Here is a 14,425-nt window from a genome sequence, read left to right as displayed (position 1 = left end):
GAAATTTGATTTATAAACTTTTAGTTTTTCAACTTGGTATAACTCATTAGATATATGTAATAAAATTCAACATATTGGTGGAGGAATCTTCCATTATGTTTTGCCCTCTTTCCTCGTGCGAGGTCATGATAAATTTACATCATAACCAACCTCATTAGTAATTATTTCTGTAAACTTAAAACGAAGTACACTTTTTAACAACGAATACGCATCAATTTTGATTTTTATGTATTTAATTTGGATTAAGACGTGATATAGGCATGGAGGCATTTTGTAATTGAAGTCTCGTGAGTGGTTCCATGTATGATGTGAGCATGGTATTATACTTTATATTTTGCCTTTGATCCAGTGATGCTGAGTGAGTTGAGAGTGAAAGATTGAGATAGCCGATAGCAAATTCCACACACAAAACACCACCTTAGCTTTGTTTTGTCACAAACACATCAAACTCAAACCATGTTACTGCCACTGCTGAGAGAGAAGAGAGTGCAGTGTGGTGGTTTTGTTAAAACCATGGATCCTTTTCTCCTGAAACCAACACATCCTAAAAAGTAAAATAAAAGAAAAGAAATAACATCGATTCTCAAACACACGCGTCTTTATAAGAAGACACCAACGAGTTATACATCCTACTACCACTACCACCACACAACGCTTATGATTTCTGAATTCTGAATTTTCCCTTCTCTTGTGTCTTATGCTTCTCTCTTTCGCAGTACTGCACTGTCTGCAACTCCATGCCAATTTTTCAGGGCTCATGATGGACGCCTGAACTAGTGGGAAAATAAAGAGGGAGAAAGGGCACAGTGAAAAAAGATAACCCCACTAGGCATAAAAGGGAGAGGAGAGGAAAAGAGAGGGGCTTTATGGATTACGTATGAATTATCATCATCACAACCGTAGCTTTTAAGTTTTTATCTTTTACATCTTGGTGGTGAAATGGGATTTTAGGGACCAGTTGTGTGGGTTTTACCTTAGGGGTGATTGCTCTTTTACTCGTAAGGCACTAATAATTTGAGGTGAAACAGAAGTGAGAGACACAAATGTAGAGAAATTGAAAGGGAGAAATAAAGGTAGCCAAAAGAAGGAACAAAAATACAAACCCTTCTTTGTTCTGCTGTCTGATGCATGCACGTCTGGTCCTTTGATCATGACCACTGAGGGTCTCTTCGCATGTCGTTTTAGAGCCCCATCGTGATTCTATTCTCAGAAACAGGAGAACCGAGGGCGAGAAAGCCGGGGAAAAAGTCATCTTTCTTTCATTCTTTTTCCTTTTTCTTAAACAAAATAAAACAACTCCTATTTTCTACCTGTTTCTCCACTTTTCTCACTGGTTTTTGATTGGGGGGTCACAGAGGGAGATGTTTCTACTCATGGAAACTTGTTTGCAATTTGCAGTTTTTCCCTTTTCTTCGTCTAAGCCTTCACAGAATTTATAGCCTCACAGAACTTGCTTGTGTTGGTGTTGCCACTTCAAACTGATGGCCGCGTTTGGTTGGCCAACCTTGTCCTTTCAGGTGATTCCTGTACACACACAAACACAAGCACTGTTATGATATGAACACTACTCAAACAACTTAACAAGGTTCTAAACTTGTGGCATATTCTGTGTCTTGGTTTCAGGAAACATAAAAGCAAGCTAAGGTGATTGGTGACTGAGTGAATTAGTAAGTGAGAGAAACAAAACAGGGGTCGAATGGCAGATTCTGGTTCTTCAGAAAAGTACAAGAAATCCGTTTCATCATCTTTCTTCGGTTCTCCGAGGTTGTTCACCAATTTCACTCCCAAAGGTTTTCATGAAACCGAAACCATGATGAGCCCTACCTCCATACTCGACAGCAAGCCTTTCTCCGGTTTCAAGAACCCTTTTTGGTCCGAAACAAACAGCCCCAGAACCCCAGGGAGTGAACACAAGCGTCACTGGGACAGATTGGATTCCAAAGGTGTTGGTCTTGGCCTTGTTGACGCTCTTGTCGACGAAGACAAACACAGTGAAGTGAGTTCGAAACATGAGAGCCGAATGGTTGTGTTCGGATCTCAGCTTAAGATTCAGATTCCTCCGCTGTCTCCAACTGAATCATCCAAATTCGTAGCTGAGAAGGGAAATTATTCACCTGGGAGTTTGTGTATGGGAAAATCTGCATCCGGGGGTGCTAATTCTCCGCGAGTTTTCATGGGGTGTCTCTCTGCAAGCGAAATGGAACTCTCTGAGGACTACACTCGTGTGATTTCCCACGGGCCAAACCCGAGAACCACTCACATATTCGATAATTGCATCATTGAGAGTAGCTGCTTCGAACTTGGGTGCTCTGCTAAGGAAGATGGGTGTTTCCCTCATCGCACCAGTTATCACTCTCGAAGCTTTTTGAGTGTCTGCTTTCACTGCAAAAGAAACCTTGGAGAGGGCAAAGACATCTACATGTACAGGTAATGCTTATTCTTTATCCCCATAAAAATACTTATCCAGTTCTTGGTTCTTGAAATAGGAATTTAATTGGCATGTTCGATTTGAGATGTGAATTGACAGCAAATTTTACTCATTTTTATAGACTAGATGAACCCTCGACTGAAATAATTTTGTCTGCCTCGGATAAGTTATAGTGAACAGATTATTGTGAGCTATGAAAAATCTGGGAAAAATTACTATGAAAAACAAAGTATTTTTTGTAGTGTTATTCTTGTTTATTTAGTTTTATATGGGTTGATCAAGATTGAAATAAAAAACGAAGGGAGTTCTACTGCGAGCATATTTGTCAGAACTTATGTGGCTCTAGGCTCTAACAGGAATAGCTGACACCGGATTCAAGTGGTCTTTATTTAAAGAAAGGAAAAAAGCTGATTTTGCTCATTTGTGTACTGCAAAGTTGCTTTAATATCTGATCATCAAACGGTACTACATCTTGAATATATTTCTGCAGGAAATTAAATTGATGTCATAATGAATGGGGCTGGCCTATATCTGCCTAATTTCATTTTGTCCTCTTCGTATCTTTGAGCTATTATCTTAATTCTCAATGGTAAATAACCATTTCCACCCGGCTTCTTAAAACAACAAAGGCTAGGAAAATTATGAGTTCAAATAATGTAACTTTATTTTCTATTTTGGTCAAGCACAGTTAGTTGTTGCCTACTGTTTTTACTTTAGGATATCAGAAAAAACTGGTTTTGGACAAGAGTGAAAGTATGATCTGCTAATTTGTATTGAATGAACACAAAAGATCTTGAATGAAGTTGGTAATGTTGTAATGCAGGGGTGAGAGAGCATTTTGCAGCAATGAATGCCGGTACCAAGGGATGGTCTTGGAGGAAGAGATGAGCAAATTAGAAGGCAGTGACATTTACGGGCCATAGTTTCAATCCTTTAGCCTCCAACGCCCAGAGCCATTCGATCTTGAGTTGAAAGGGCTTAGAATAATAATACCTTGATTTTTATTTTTCTAGGACAAAAGATAGTCCTTGAAAATCTGGATCACTGTACCTGGTTTTTGTATTTCTGCTTATCCGTTATCATGACCCTCTCTGAGATAGCAATGTAGAAGTAGAGAGGGGAATTGTAGGCAGAGATAATACTGTTGTAGAGGTGATTATATTGAAATGATGAATGAATTAGGGGATTGCTGTTGGGTTGGCCACAGTTTTGTAATGATACAAGGGTGTGACTTAATCTTGCATATTATCTTTGTTTATTGTTATATAATATAAAGTATTGGAAAGTGATAATGATAATACTATAATGACGCGAATAGGAGCAATGACATCATTTGTTGTAGATTCTCTTCTCTTTTCATATGGTTTGATTGTTTGTGCTTTTAGCATATTTACAGTACATGATGATCGGAGACGTTGTACTGAGCATTTAGATAATCCGTTGGTGGATTTGTAAAGTTTGAGGGAGTGGAGCACATGGTGTAAGGTTTAGGAGGGAACAGTTTTCTGACTTGGTCAGAGGAATGATTCTGTGGCGTTATATTTAAGAACAACATTTGTGGCAAAACAAAGATGATAGTAAAACTAATGAGTAAACTCATAACGTAGTTACCCTTCTTTCTTTATTCATTTACTTTGGGATAAACCCAACCACGTCTCTGTCAATATTTCTTTTTCTTATTTTTGGAAACTTCCAATTTCCTTTTTCGTGCATGCTTGAAGCTGGATTTGGTAAGACACACACATATTTCTGCTCCCAGTAAACTTTTATTATTTCCTTATCCTTAACTTAAATACTATTTTTTATCTTGCAAAATTTAAGTTCCTCTAAGATAATTCTGTAAGAAGATTGATACGTTTTTTGTTTTTACAAAACCAAAATTGTTAAACTCTATTACCTAAATATGAGTTATGTGGCAAACATATTCAATAAATTTTTGTCAAAATACAGAATGAAAATGCTTTAATTGTGAATCTCTATTTTTTTCAAGGCAGATTAGTAAAACATATTCCTATTGTATTTTTAGATGTGTTTTCACTCTTCACAATATACGCTTTAACACAGTTTTGTTACGAATAAAACGATACAAAAAAAATGTTCTAAAGGCCCAACACAACCTTTATAGGACTTTGAACTTCAGTGTAAATGTAAAACGGACAATTTCTTCCTGTACCTCCATCATGCACCTCCATATTCTACTTGAAATGACAATTTTGTCTTTTCTCATTTTTTTATGACACCTTCCCTTTTTTAATTAGATATATTTCGAACTTTAAAATTTGTAGTACAAAATAATATTTCAAATTCTATAATTTGAAAGATATTTTTTTGGGTTTGAAAATACACTTTCAACTTTAAAATACGAAATATAATTTTGTATTCTAAATTTTGAAAATACCTTCAAAATTATAAAATTTATAATATAAAATTGTATTCCAAATTTTAAAATTCAAAATATATTTATTGGGTTCATTCTAAATTTCATAATGCAAAATTGTGTTTTAAATTTTAGAGTTTAAAACTCTAAATTTTGGAAAACAATTTTCTATTATGAATCTTAGAATTTAGAAATATGTAATTCGAAAATGAAGAAAAAAAAAATTCTTACTAAAGGGTAATTTTGAAATTTCCACAGGAAGAAACTATGCAGTGGAGGAAGAAATTGACCTTAAAAAGTAAGTCCATCTTGATTCACCACCACATCATCATTCATTCACACCTCACGCACCAGACTCCATCTTTATACACCACCACATCGATAACATGCTTCAAATTTGAACTCCCTAATTAATTTAATTACACCAGTAAATATTCCCATAAAATAAAATGACTTGCGTTTATATTTTGTCTCTATTACCATTTCTACCCTCCAAATTTTCCAACTTTTATCCCTCACTTACACGCCGCACGCCAATCGTCTCTCGTACTCCGCAATTGCGCCGGAGAAAGCGACGGAATCAGCCGGAAATGGAAATGTCCGGCACTGTTTCGAGGTCCGGCTCCTCTCTTCGACTCAGTACCGACGATAGCGACCCTTTTTTGGTTTCTCGTATAAGTAAGCTTCAAAATTGAAATTCCTCATCCGCGACAAATGCAACTTTTTAATATTCTTATGTGCTTTTGTAAATGTTATCTTTAATGCAATTGATCATGCTTATGCTGAGTGATGTAGTATTTTATACTGAGCTTGAATTATTATTATTTTTTTAAATTTTGAAATTCATAAATTTATTTTCAAATATGGTAAAATGGCAGCAATGTTGGATTTTGATTTTTTGTGGCAGGTGCTGGAAAAGATGACGCTTTAGAAACTGAGATCGATCCAGAGGCTTCTTCCTCTAGTAAGGTTGCTCCTAAAAAGCACAAATATGGTATAAGCAACATCAAATTGTTTGGGGTAGATTTATCCCCTGACAATGTTGCTGTTGCGATGGTGTATTTTGTTCAAGGTGTATTAGGACTTGCAAGACTGGCTGTCAACTTTTACTTAAAAGATGATTTGCATTTGGATCCTGCTGAGGTGTGTCTTCTAAACTTGTTTAATATGCTGTTCATGCACATCTTTTTTATTAATTTCATTTCAATTTTATAACATCTGTTCATTTACCTAACTCAAGGTGTGAATGGTATGTCAACCTTTGCTTGAATCAAATGTAGAAACCAAAAGAGTGTTTCCTTGAACTTCCCATCCCTTTTCTTTTTTGATTGAATCAATTATGAACTGATATTTGTAGGACTGACATCTTACATTCATAAAATGTTGACTAGGCAGCTGTTATTGCTGGTTTTTCTTCTTTGCCGTGGCTTGTCAAGCCTCTGTATGGGTTTATTAGGTGAGTCTAAAACGTACTCACTTTTTCCTCTTCCCCGAAGTGGGTGCTTCATTATTTTCTCAATTTTATCTATACCGGGGACTGCATTTTCATTATTGAAGTAATTAATGTGGTGTGCAGTGATTCTGTCCCCCTCTTTGGTTATCGAAGAAGGTCATACCTGGTTTTATCAGGGTTGTTTGGTGCACTCTCATGGAGTTTGATGGCTACTTTTGTTGATAACAAATATAGTGCTGCTTTTTGCATACTTCTTGGATCTTTCTCTGTTGCCTTCTCGGATGTTGTGAGTATCTCCCACTTAGTTATTCACATATATTTTTTCTCTGGAATAATTTAATTACAAAAATGATGCTTGTTGCACATCAACACCAAGCGGACCACCTAACAGTGTTTTATTGAACCGAAAAATGGGTAGGATAGTTTGTAATTAAATGGTAAAAATATATAGATGTAAGGTGATGTATGTATTATCATTATTCTTTAATTATGCTGGTGTACGTGTACTTCCTATCTGCTTTTTTTTTTATACTTGTTATCTTCATGTACCAGTGCATATATCTTGTTGCAAATGAATGGGAGATTTTTTTATAAATATTCTTTCCTTTTAATTAGATGTTATCTATTTTATGAGTGTAAATGATTGGTGGAATATCCCTTTTACTTGATGGTTTACTTATTATAACAATGTTTATGCTATCAATTTATGCCAAAATTCTGTAATACATAAAAATCCTGTTATCAAAATTCAGTTATCTGATCTCTATCCAGTAGTGAATCTTACACGAGTACAAAGAACCAGAAATTAAAAAATTTCATCCAAAATTCTCTTTCCAGAATTCTTGCCAACTTTGATATTTACTATCAAAGGAATATTAATTTTTTTCTTAGCCTTGGATTGGACGTTCCACGTCACTTAACTACCAAGGCACTGGTGATATGAGCATTGTAGTGTTTGCTCAGGACCAGGCGAAGGGCTAGTGCATAGTGATATGGTGATATGATAACATGGGAGAATCACAAAACAAAAGCTAATCGTTATGGTTGGAGATTCCTGGGCCTTATAAACCTCAGTGAATTCCATCCTTCCAATGTGAAACCTAAGTACCATACCTGCAGTAGGTTCTAACATCCCACCACACTTCGCAGCCCTGCTCCCATATGTGCTGGCTCTGCACTAGCCCTTTGACTAGTCCTGGACGAACACTGCAATGCCAACATCACCATCCATGCCCCTTGTTTGTAGTTTGAGAGATTTGGTGGAAGGTTCCGATACCAATTGATACACTAAAGTAGTTTAAAATAAAACAAACATGAAGAATTGAACAAACAACTCGGGAAATGTACCCTGGGAATATTATGGAGTATGCGGGTCAGTATGACCAGGAAGAATTCAACAAGGTGATTCGAGGGCACCTCCTCTCTTCTACAACTTCTAGCTTCCCCTATTTATAGATTTCAATACATTTAAATTAGTTCCCTATTCCAAATTTATTTCCCTTACACACACCCTCTAAACTATTGGGCGTCCATCATCCATGAAAGAATCTTTCATGGTGGAGTAAAATAAGGAAAGTAGAGAGTGAAAACAAAATAAATATTTTCAGAAATATATATATATATATATATATATTTTTTTTCTGTTTAACCTTTACAAATGAAATTTTATTGGTTTATTATTTCCTTTTTATGAACAAGGAACATTTTGGATAAATAGGGACAACTGTCTACTTGTTCTCTTCATTAATAACGATTTTTTTATAAATTTATGCATGCATGCAATCACCTCATTTTGTGATTTGATTAGTTTATAATTGATTATATTTTTATTTTAATTAGTCACACTCCTTCTATCATCTGGTATTTAGGTATTCATATTGCACTAAGGTATTAAATTGATACCTTACTGCTATATATATTTTAGTCCTTTTGCAGCTTTGCCTTTCCATCACCAGTTCTCAGTGTACTGATGCAAACTCACCTTGTTTTATGTTTTGAATTTTATAAGCCTCTGACATTATGCCTGTAGTTTTCTGTCATCTATAGATAGAAATGGTTCAGAGAACTATGTTAGACACTGATCTGTGCTTTAGGTTGTAGATTCAATGGTTGTGGAGAGGGCACGTGGTGAGTCACAAAGCACCTCGGGATCTCTTCAGTCTTTATGTTGGGGTTCTTCGGCCTTTGGTGGAATTGTGAGCTCGTATTTCAGTGGATCTTTGCTGGATAGATATGGAGTAAGGTACCGAAACTAGTGTGTGAACCAAGATACTTCTGATTTCTGATAGCAGTATTTCTTTTTTATCTTTTTAATGTTCGTATAAACTCCAATAATTATATGCTATTGCAGGTTTGTTTTTGGTGTGACATCATTTCTTCCGTTGATAACATCTGTAGTTGCCATTCTTGTAAAAGAACAACCAATGCCCGGTGCAACTACAGGGTGGACTCTTCTTTTTTCCGGGACAGAGTTTTGGGAAAGTTCAAAACAGAGCATTATTCAGCTGTGGGGTTCTGTGCGACAGCGTAGTGTTTTTCTTCCCACTTTGTTTATTTTCTTGTGGCAAGCAACTCCGCAGTCTGACTCTGCCATGTTCTACTTTACGTATGTTCACTGTAAATATGATCATTATTTTTTTTTTATCTGTGAAGAGTTTCCTGTGCTCTTGGTTTTCTCTTATCACCTCGTCGTATTTCTTATCCATTTCAGCACAAATTCTCTTGGTTTCACCCCGGAGTTTTTGGGACGTGTCAAGCTTGTTACCTCAGTTGCGTCTTTGGTTGGTGTTGGTCTTTATAATGGATTTCTGAAGAATGTCCCTTTACGGAAAATATTTCTTGCAACTACCCTTTTAGGTTCAGCTCTTGGGATGACTCAGGTTAATTCTATAGTTCAGTTAAGTTTATATATTTTGAGATGACTGTTCTAAACATCTTTATGTTTTTATTGTCAGGTTTTCCTTGTTACTGGACTAAACCGGAAATTTGGCATTAGTGATGAGTGGTTTGCAATTGGTGATTCATTAATTCTCACTGTTTTGAGTCAGGTTATCATTTTATTCCTCTACTCACTAGTTATATACTACTGGCTCCCGACAAAATATCATCTTTGCTGTAGTTATTAATTAGGTTACTGTGTTTACTCAAAATTAGTTTTCTTGTTTTTCATTTATCTTTCTCTATTCAAGCATAAAGACTAAAAGCAGTTATTGACTTTTTTTACAATGAAAATGCACAAGTAACTTCTAAAAGCAGTTAAAAGGGCCTAAAGCACCAGCTGTTAGAAGTCTTCTAGAAGTAGCTTTGAGGGATTTATTGTACAATAAGACTAAAAGCAGTTATTGATTTTTTTTACAATGAAAATGCATAAGTAACTTCTAAAAGCAGTTAAAAGGGCCTAAACACCAGCTGTTAGAAGTCTTCTAGAAGTAGCTTTGAGGGATTTATTGTACAATTATATTATATGTCTGCATTTGGAAACGTTAATATCATTATGGTTTCTTGGGAATTAATGTCTAAAGAAAGTTGATTAGTTAGTGACTTATCATTATTCTTAGATGTTGAATTTATTTTTATTGTTCTTAAATATAATCTCTCTTTGAATCTATTATATGTAGTGAGGTTGTTGGGTACTTCCTAAGTAAAGCATTTTTTTCTAAAATCTTTAGTCTTCAATATGGTATCAGAGTGAATTTGATTCTGCTGTGCCGTCTTCTCTTCAGATCAAATTTCTGACACTGTCTGCTCCTACACTTATCATACACGCTTTGTTGTTTATTGTTCAAACTGTTCATTGCGGTACTGTTCATCCTCTGTTTGTCTGCCCACTGTTCGCTACTCGCTACTGTTGTCTCCTCTGTACATCAAGAGAGTCTCGTGTTTATCTTGGTTCTGTGGAATTTTAGTCTAATGATTTGCATGATGCATTGGCTCCGTCCTTGTCCTAGATGCACTAGTCTAATTTTTGTCCTAACTGTTGATTGGAATTTTTTATTGATTGAGTTCATCTCTACAAAGAATTTCCTGGATATTTGAGAGATCTAGGCTTCTTCTGAAACAGTTACAAGACTATTTCCCACCTTTAATGGGTCTAAACAGTTACAAGACTATTTCCCATGATTTAATACAACCCCTCGCATTTCTTTGAATGTCTATCCTAACTAATTACTATTTACTCACATAACTGACTAATGGATATCTGATAGAACTGGTATGACAGCCTTGAGAAATAACTGATATCACAGCAGTTAGAAAGAACTGGTCTTTTATTGGAAGAAAATAGGGAGAAATGCCTAGGAAGCATTACATGATTCCAGATTTATAAGAGGTCTGGATCCACTCCTTACTTGCTTTGCCAATATCAAGTCACCTAAACTGTTTTTAGTTATTCCCATCTATGATAAATTATTGGTCTACTTACATAAACCAACCCTTAATGGGTCTAATAAATTGTTGGTCCATTCCCCTTGCTTGTACTTTGACCAACTAACTAACTAATGCATATCTATCACTACTCACACCCTGAAGTTTCATATTGTCCTCAAGGTAAACAGCTTGTGACTGCTGAAATAAAGTCCTATTGGTGTTTCAACTGATTTAAGAAGCATGGTCTCCAAGCCAACCACACCATTCCATCCCAAAACTAACTTTTAATTAACCTGGGACACACAAATATGTGAGTGCGTTAATTCTTTTACAAAATTGTTTTCTAAGGCCCTTTTGACCGTGACACAGTGTTTCCAGTTGCTGCTGAAGAGGTTATCAAGGTCTTCCACCTTATTTTACTTGTTCTTTCTTGTGAACAAGGACCAATTCCGTTCCTGCGGCTTCCTGATTTCTTTCTATTTTAGCATTTCATTGCATTAATTTTGAAAAGAAACCATTTCTTTCTTTAGAATTCCTCCAACCTCTTTTTGTCCCTCCAATCTTCTTTTCTTGCTGTTCTAGATTCTTTTCTTGGTCCATTCACCAGTTTTGATTCTTCTTTGCCACCTTGATTCTTTTTTCCTTTGCTCTTGATCCATGGAAATTCATCATCGCTTATTTTATCTTCTTCCTCTGAATCTTGAATACAAACTCAAGGTTTGGTTGAAAAGCACATAACACAACCTTATCAGAGGTAGGAAATGTGACATTTTGGTTGCCCTTCCAACAAATCATACAATTGAGAGTGTCTCCTCTCAATGTCATCTAATCCCAAGATAGGTTCTCTCAATTATCAACTACCAAAGGTGCCACCCTTCCCATCACATCTTGGAATCATTTTCATAACCTCCACAACTCCAAGATTGAAAGCTCTAATACCTGTTGAAAGAATTGAAATCATAACAGTGAGAAAGAATGGGTTTTCTATTGGTTCAAATTAGCAAGGGAACCCTATGATACCTGATTCCGGATATCTGAGAGTGCTGTCTCCACTCCTCGCACTTCTTTCTCAATCACAAGTCCCCTAAACTGTTTACAGTTATCCCCATTTAGGAAGCTACTGGTTGATAACATAAACCCACATTTAATGGGCCTCTAATCAGTGGTAGTCCCATTCCCCTTTTTCCAACACAAACCCTTGTATTTCTTTGACTAACTAACTATTTACTAGCATAACTAATTAATGGCTATCGTAAGTGTGTATCAATGCTCCCCCCCTAAACATTGACCTTGGGCCCATGGTGAATATAGTGATGACAGCTGAAGTAGCTTAGGATTCCAAGTGGTAGGCAGCTACTGGTAACATATACCTACCCTTAGTGGGGGGACCCGAATCTGACCATTTACTAACTTAACTAACTTATGGGTATCTATCAATTTAGTTGCTGATCAATTTCCCTTCTTTCTAACATAACCCTATGTATTTCTTTGACTACCTAACCTATAGGTAATTTCTATCATGACTAACTAAGGGGTATTTATGATGAGAATCTCAGTTGTAAAGTTTACTAGCCAGTCGTAAAAAGTGGACCTTTCTTTGTAGATTGCTTATTTATAGGAAGAAAAATGCTAGTCTAACACGCTCTTTTGAACACCCTTCTATTGATTAAATTTAATGGCAATTCATAAATTTTGGTGGGTCTCACTACTTATTTAACCCTTTTTTCCTCCTGACTTTGTAGCTTTCAAATCAATATTAGCCAATTATAAAGTGTGTTGGAGAGCGTGTTATTAGCTCTCCTCTTGTAGAAATACATGGTTCCCATGGATTTGAAGTTCCAAATGCAAAAATTTAGTTGTTTCTTCTTCCATTTTGTGATCAGAAAGGAATTCTTCAACATGTTTTTGAAGATTCACCCTTCCTTATGGAGAAGTAAATTTAGAGGAGTAGTATTCTTTTTGTTGCAGTTTTGATAATGATAAATTAAATTTGATCTTTTTTATGACTTACGACATAATTAAATGTCATGCATACCATGAAATATGCAGTACTAACGCGCACCACGTGGATAACTTTCGTGCGCTTTAGTTATACCACTCTACTATTAGTCTATTATTTGTTTTAGCAAAATTTGTCCTGCATCTGATTAATAATTTATTTCAGGCTTCTTTCATGCCCGTTCTTGTGCTAGCAGCAAGATTATGTCCTGAAGGAATGGAGGCAACTCTTTTCGCAACTCTCATGTCTGTATGTAATGGAGGGAGTGTTGTTGGGGGATTGTTAGGGGCGGGCTTGACTCAACTATTTGGAATTACTAAGGACAGATTTGATAACTTGGCACCTCTGATAATCCTTTGCAATCTTAGCTCATTATTGCCTCTACCTCTTCTCGGCCTTCTCCCTGGGGACCATCCTGATGGGAATCCGGATGACGATTCCGATATTGAGATGAAGTGTCACTGATTCTGGTTGTTTGTCCTTGGCTTTTCACGGACTTGTCTGTCTTTTTCAAGCTATACCCAAGTTTTGCTCTCATTTTTTTCAAGTTCAACAGATGTCACTTACACGTGCAGAAAAAATTTGTATATGCATAGTACGGTGCTCAAGTTTCTACCAAGGGTTTTACCATGACACCAAAGTTCACTTAAAATCAAAACTGTCTATGACTTTGTGGAGAAAAAAGCTTCTACACAATACGATCCGTAGTGACTCAAGATAGTGCCAACCATCAACGACAGAGTATCAGTCTCGTCAGAACTCAGAACTATCATTCACGGGGTTCTTTGTAGTGTACTTTCTCCTTTTTATTTAATCATGTACCCTTTTACTTCTTGTAAGAACTTAGGGGCTTTGTATTTATTAGCCAATAATCGTCATTTGATAATGGGAACCGATATTAGGCTGCTTACGTGTTTCTATACGCTGTTATAGTTGGCAATTACCCAAATCAGACATCAGGCAAGTTGTATTTCTTGTTTCTTTCTTCATAACTTCTAGCAAAGAGAAGATTCACTGGGTCCATGTACTGCTTAAGGTTAAGTAATTACGCCTGGTGCTTAGCATTCCCATCTGTAGTAAAATGGAGGACTTTCGATTTCATATAATTCTAGATATAAAATATTCGCCTGTAATTGTCTAAACTATGGTCTCAGAACTTATATTCAAGGATTTCAATTTTGAATTTTTAGTGAAGATTTCAAAGTAAGGAAGAGTGAGTCAATGTTTTATGTTTGCTTCCTGTCTAAATGGATCATAATGTGTTTAATAAAAGTGGAAAAAGGAGAGAGAATGAAGGTGTACTAAAGTGAAGGTATGTACGTGTATTTTATTTTTGAGTGCTGCTACTTACATCACTGTTTTGAAACAGGGGTGTTGGATGGATGTTGGAATCACATAATGTGTCCATTTATCGTCCTTTTCATTGGACAACCTTTACATTATCTTATGTTAATAATTGCATGTGTAGTCAGTGTTGACGTTTTATGACTTTTAAGTTAGCTATTATAAAAAAAATAATAAATTTATTATGTACAACAGTTTGTAACTGTGACTAGATGATCATGTTAAGAATTTATATAGTTAGCTAAATTATATATTTCATATTTTTATTATCAAGCTTTTAGTTGTAGTTTTTTTTTTTCACTTTCGTAAGACATTTAATTAAAGTTTATTTATCAAATTAAAAGGTTTATCCAACTGAAGATTTCACATTGACCTGATGGGGTTTTCGGGAGGTTGAGTTATTAAGCTTAAGTTTTACAATATTGGGATGAGAATTATTATTAAAATTAGTTTGTTCTA

General features: G+C 35.7%; 2 protein-coding genes across 5 annotated transcripts; both read left to right on the top strand.

The window, feature by feature from the left end:
• Positions 1–310: 310 nt before the first annotated feature.
• Positions 311–3,643, top strand: LOC137827648 (FCS-Like Zinc finger 8). Of its 2 annotated transcripts, XM_068633866.2 has the most exons (4): positions 311–1,247; positions 1,399–1,517; positions 1,624–2,427; positions 3,252–3,643. In XM_068633866.2, the coding sequence occupies exons 3-4, from the start codon at positions 1,697–1,699 to the stop codon at positions 3,349–3,351; spliced, it is 831 nt and encodes a 276-aa protein (XP_068489967.1). In that variant the 5' UTR covers positions 311–1,247; positions 1,399–1,517; positions 1,624–1,696; the 3' UTR covers positions 3,352–3,643. The 2 variants fall into 2 exon arrangements, with proteins under 2 accessions (XP_068489967.1, XP_068489966.1); XM_068633865.2 differs by having other exon boundaries at positions 353–1,517.
• A 1,473-nt stretch (positions 3,644–5,116) lies between these two features.
• LOC137827647 (Major facilitator superfamily protein) lies at positions 5,117–13,643 on the top strand. 3 transcript variants are annotated; one of them, XM_068633863.2, is made up of 9 exons: positions 5,117–5,483; positions 5,713–5,948; positions 6,197–6,261; positions 6,382–6,544; positions 8,352–8,500; positions 8,609–8,863; positions 8,969–9,137; positions 9,213–9,305; positions 12,788–13,643. In XM_068633863.2, the coding sequence occupies exons 1-9, from the start codon at positions 5,255–5,257 to the stop codon at positions 13,085–13,087; spliced, it is 1,659 nt and encodes a 552-aa protein (XP_068489964.1). In that variant the 5' UTR covers positions 5,117–5,254; the 3' UTR covers positions 13,088–13,643. The 3 variants fall into 3 exon arrangements, with proteins under 3 accessions (XP_068489964.1, XP_090160682.1, XP_090160681.1); XM_090304556.1 differs by having other exon boundaries at positions 5,128–5,483; positions 8,359–8,500; XM_090304555.1 differs by having other exon boundaries at positions 5,130–5,483; positions 6,201–6,261.
• The last annotated feature ends 782 nt before the right edge of the window (positions 13,644–14,425 follow it).

This window comes from Phaseolus vulgaris, chromosome 7, assembly GCF_051622355.1.
Source record: "Phaseolus vulgaris cultivar YP4 chromosome 7, ASM5162235v1, whole genome shotgun sequence".
Taxonomy (NCBI): Eukaryota; Viridiplantae; Streptophyta; class Magnoliopsida; order Fabales; family Fabaceae; genus Phaseolus; species Phaseolus vulgaris.
Note: the sequence above shows the minus strand (reverse complement) of the source record. Positions and strands in the feature narration are given on the sequence as shown.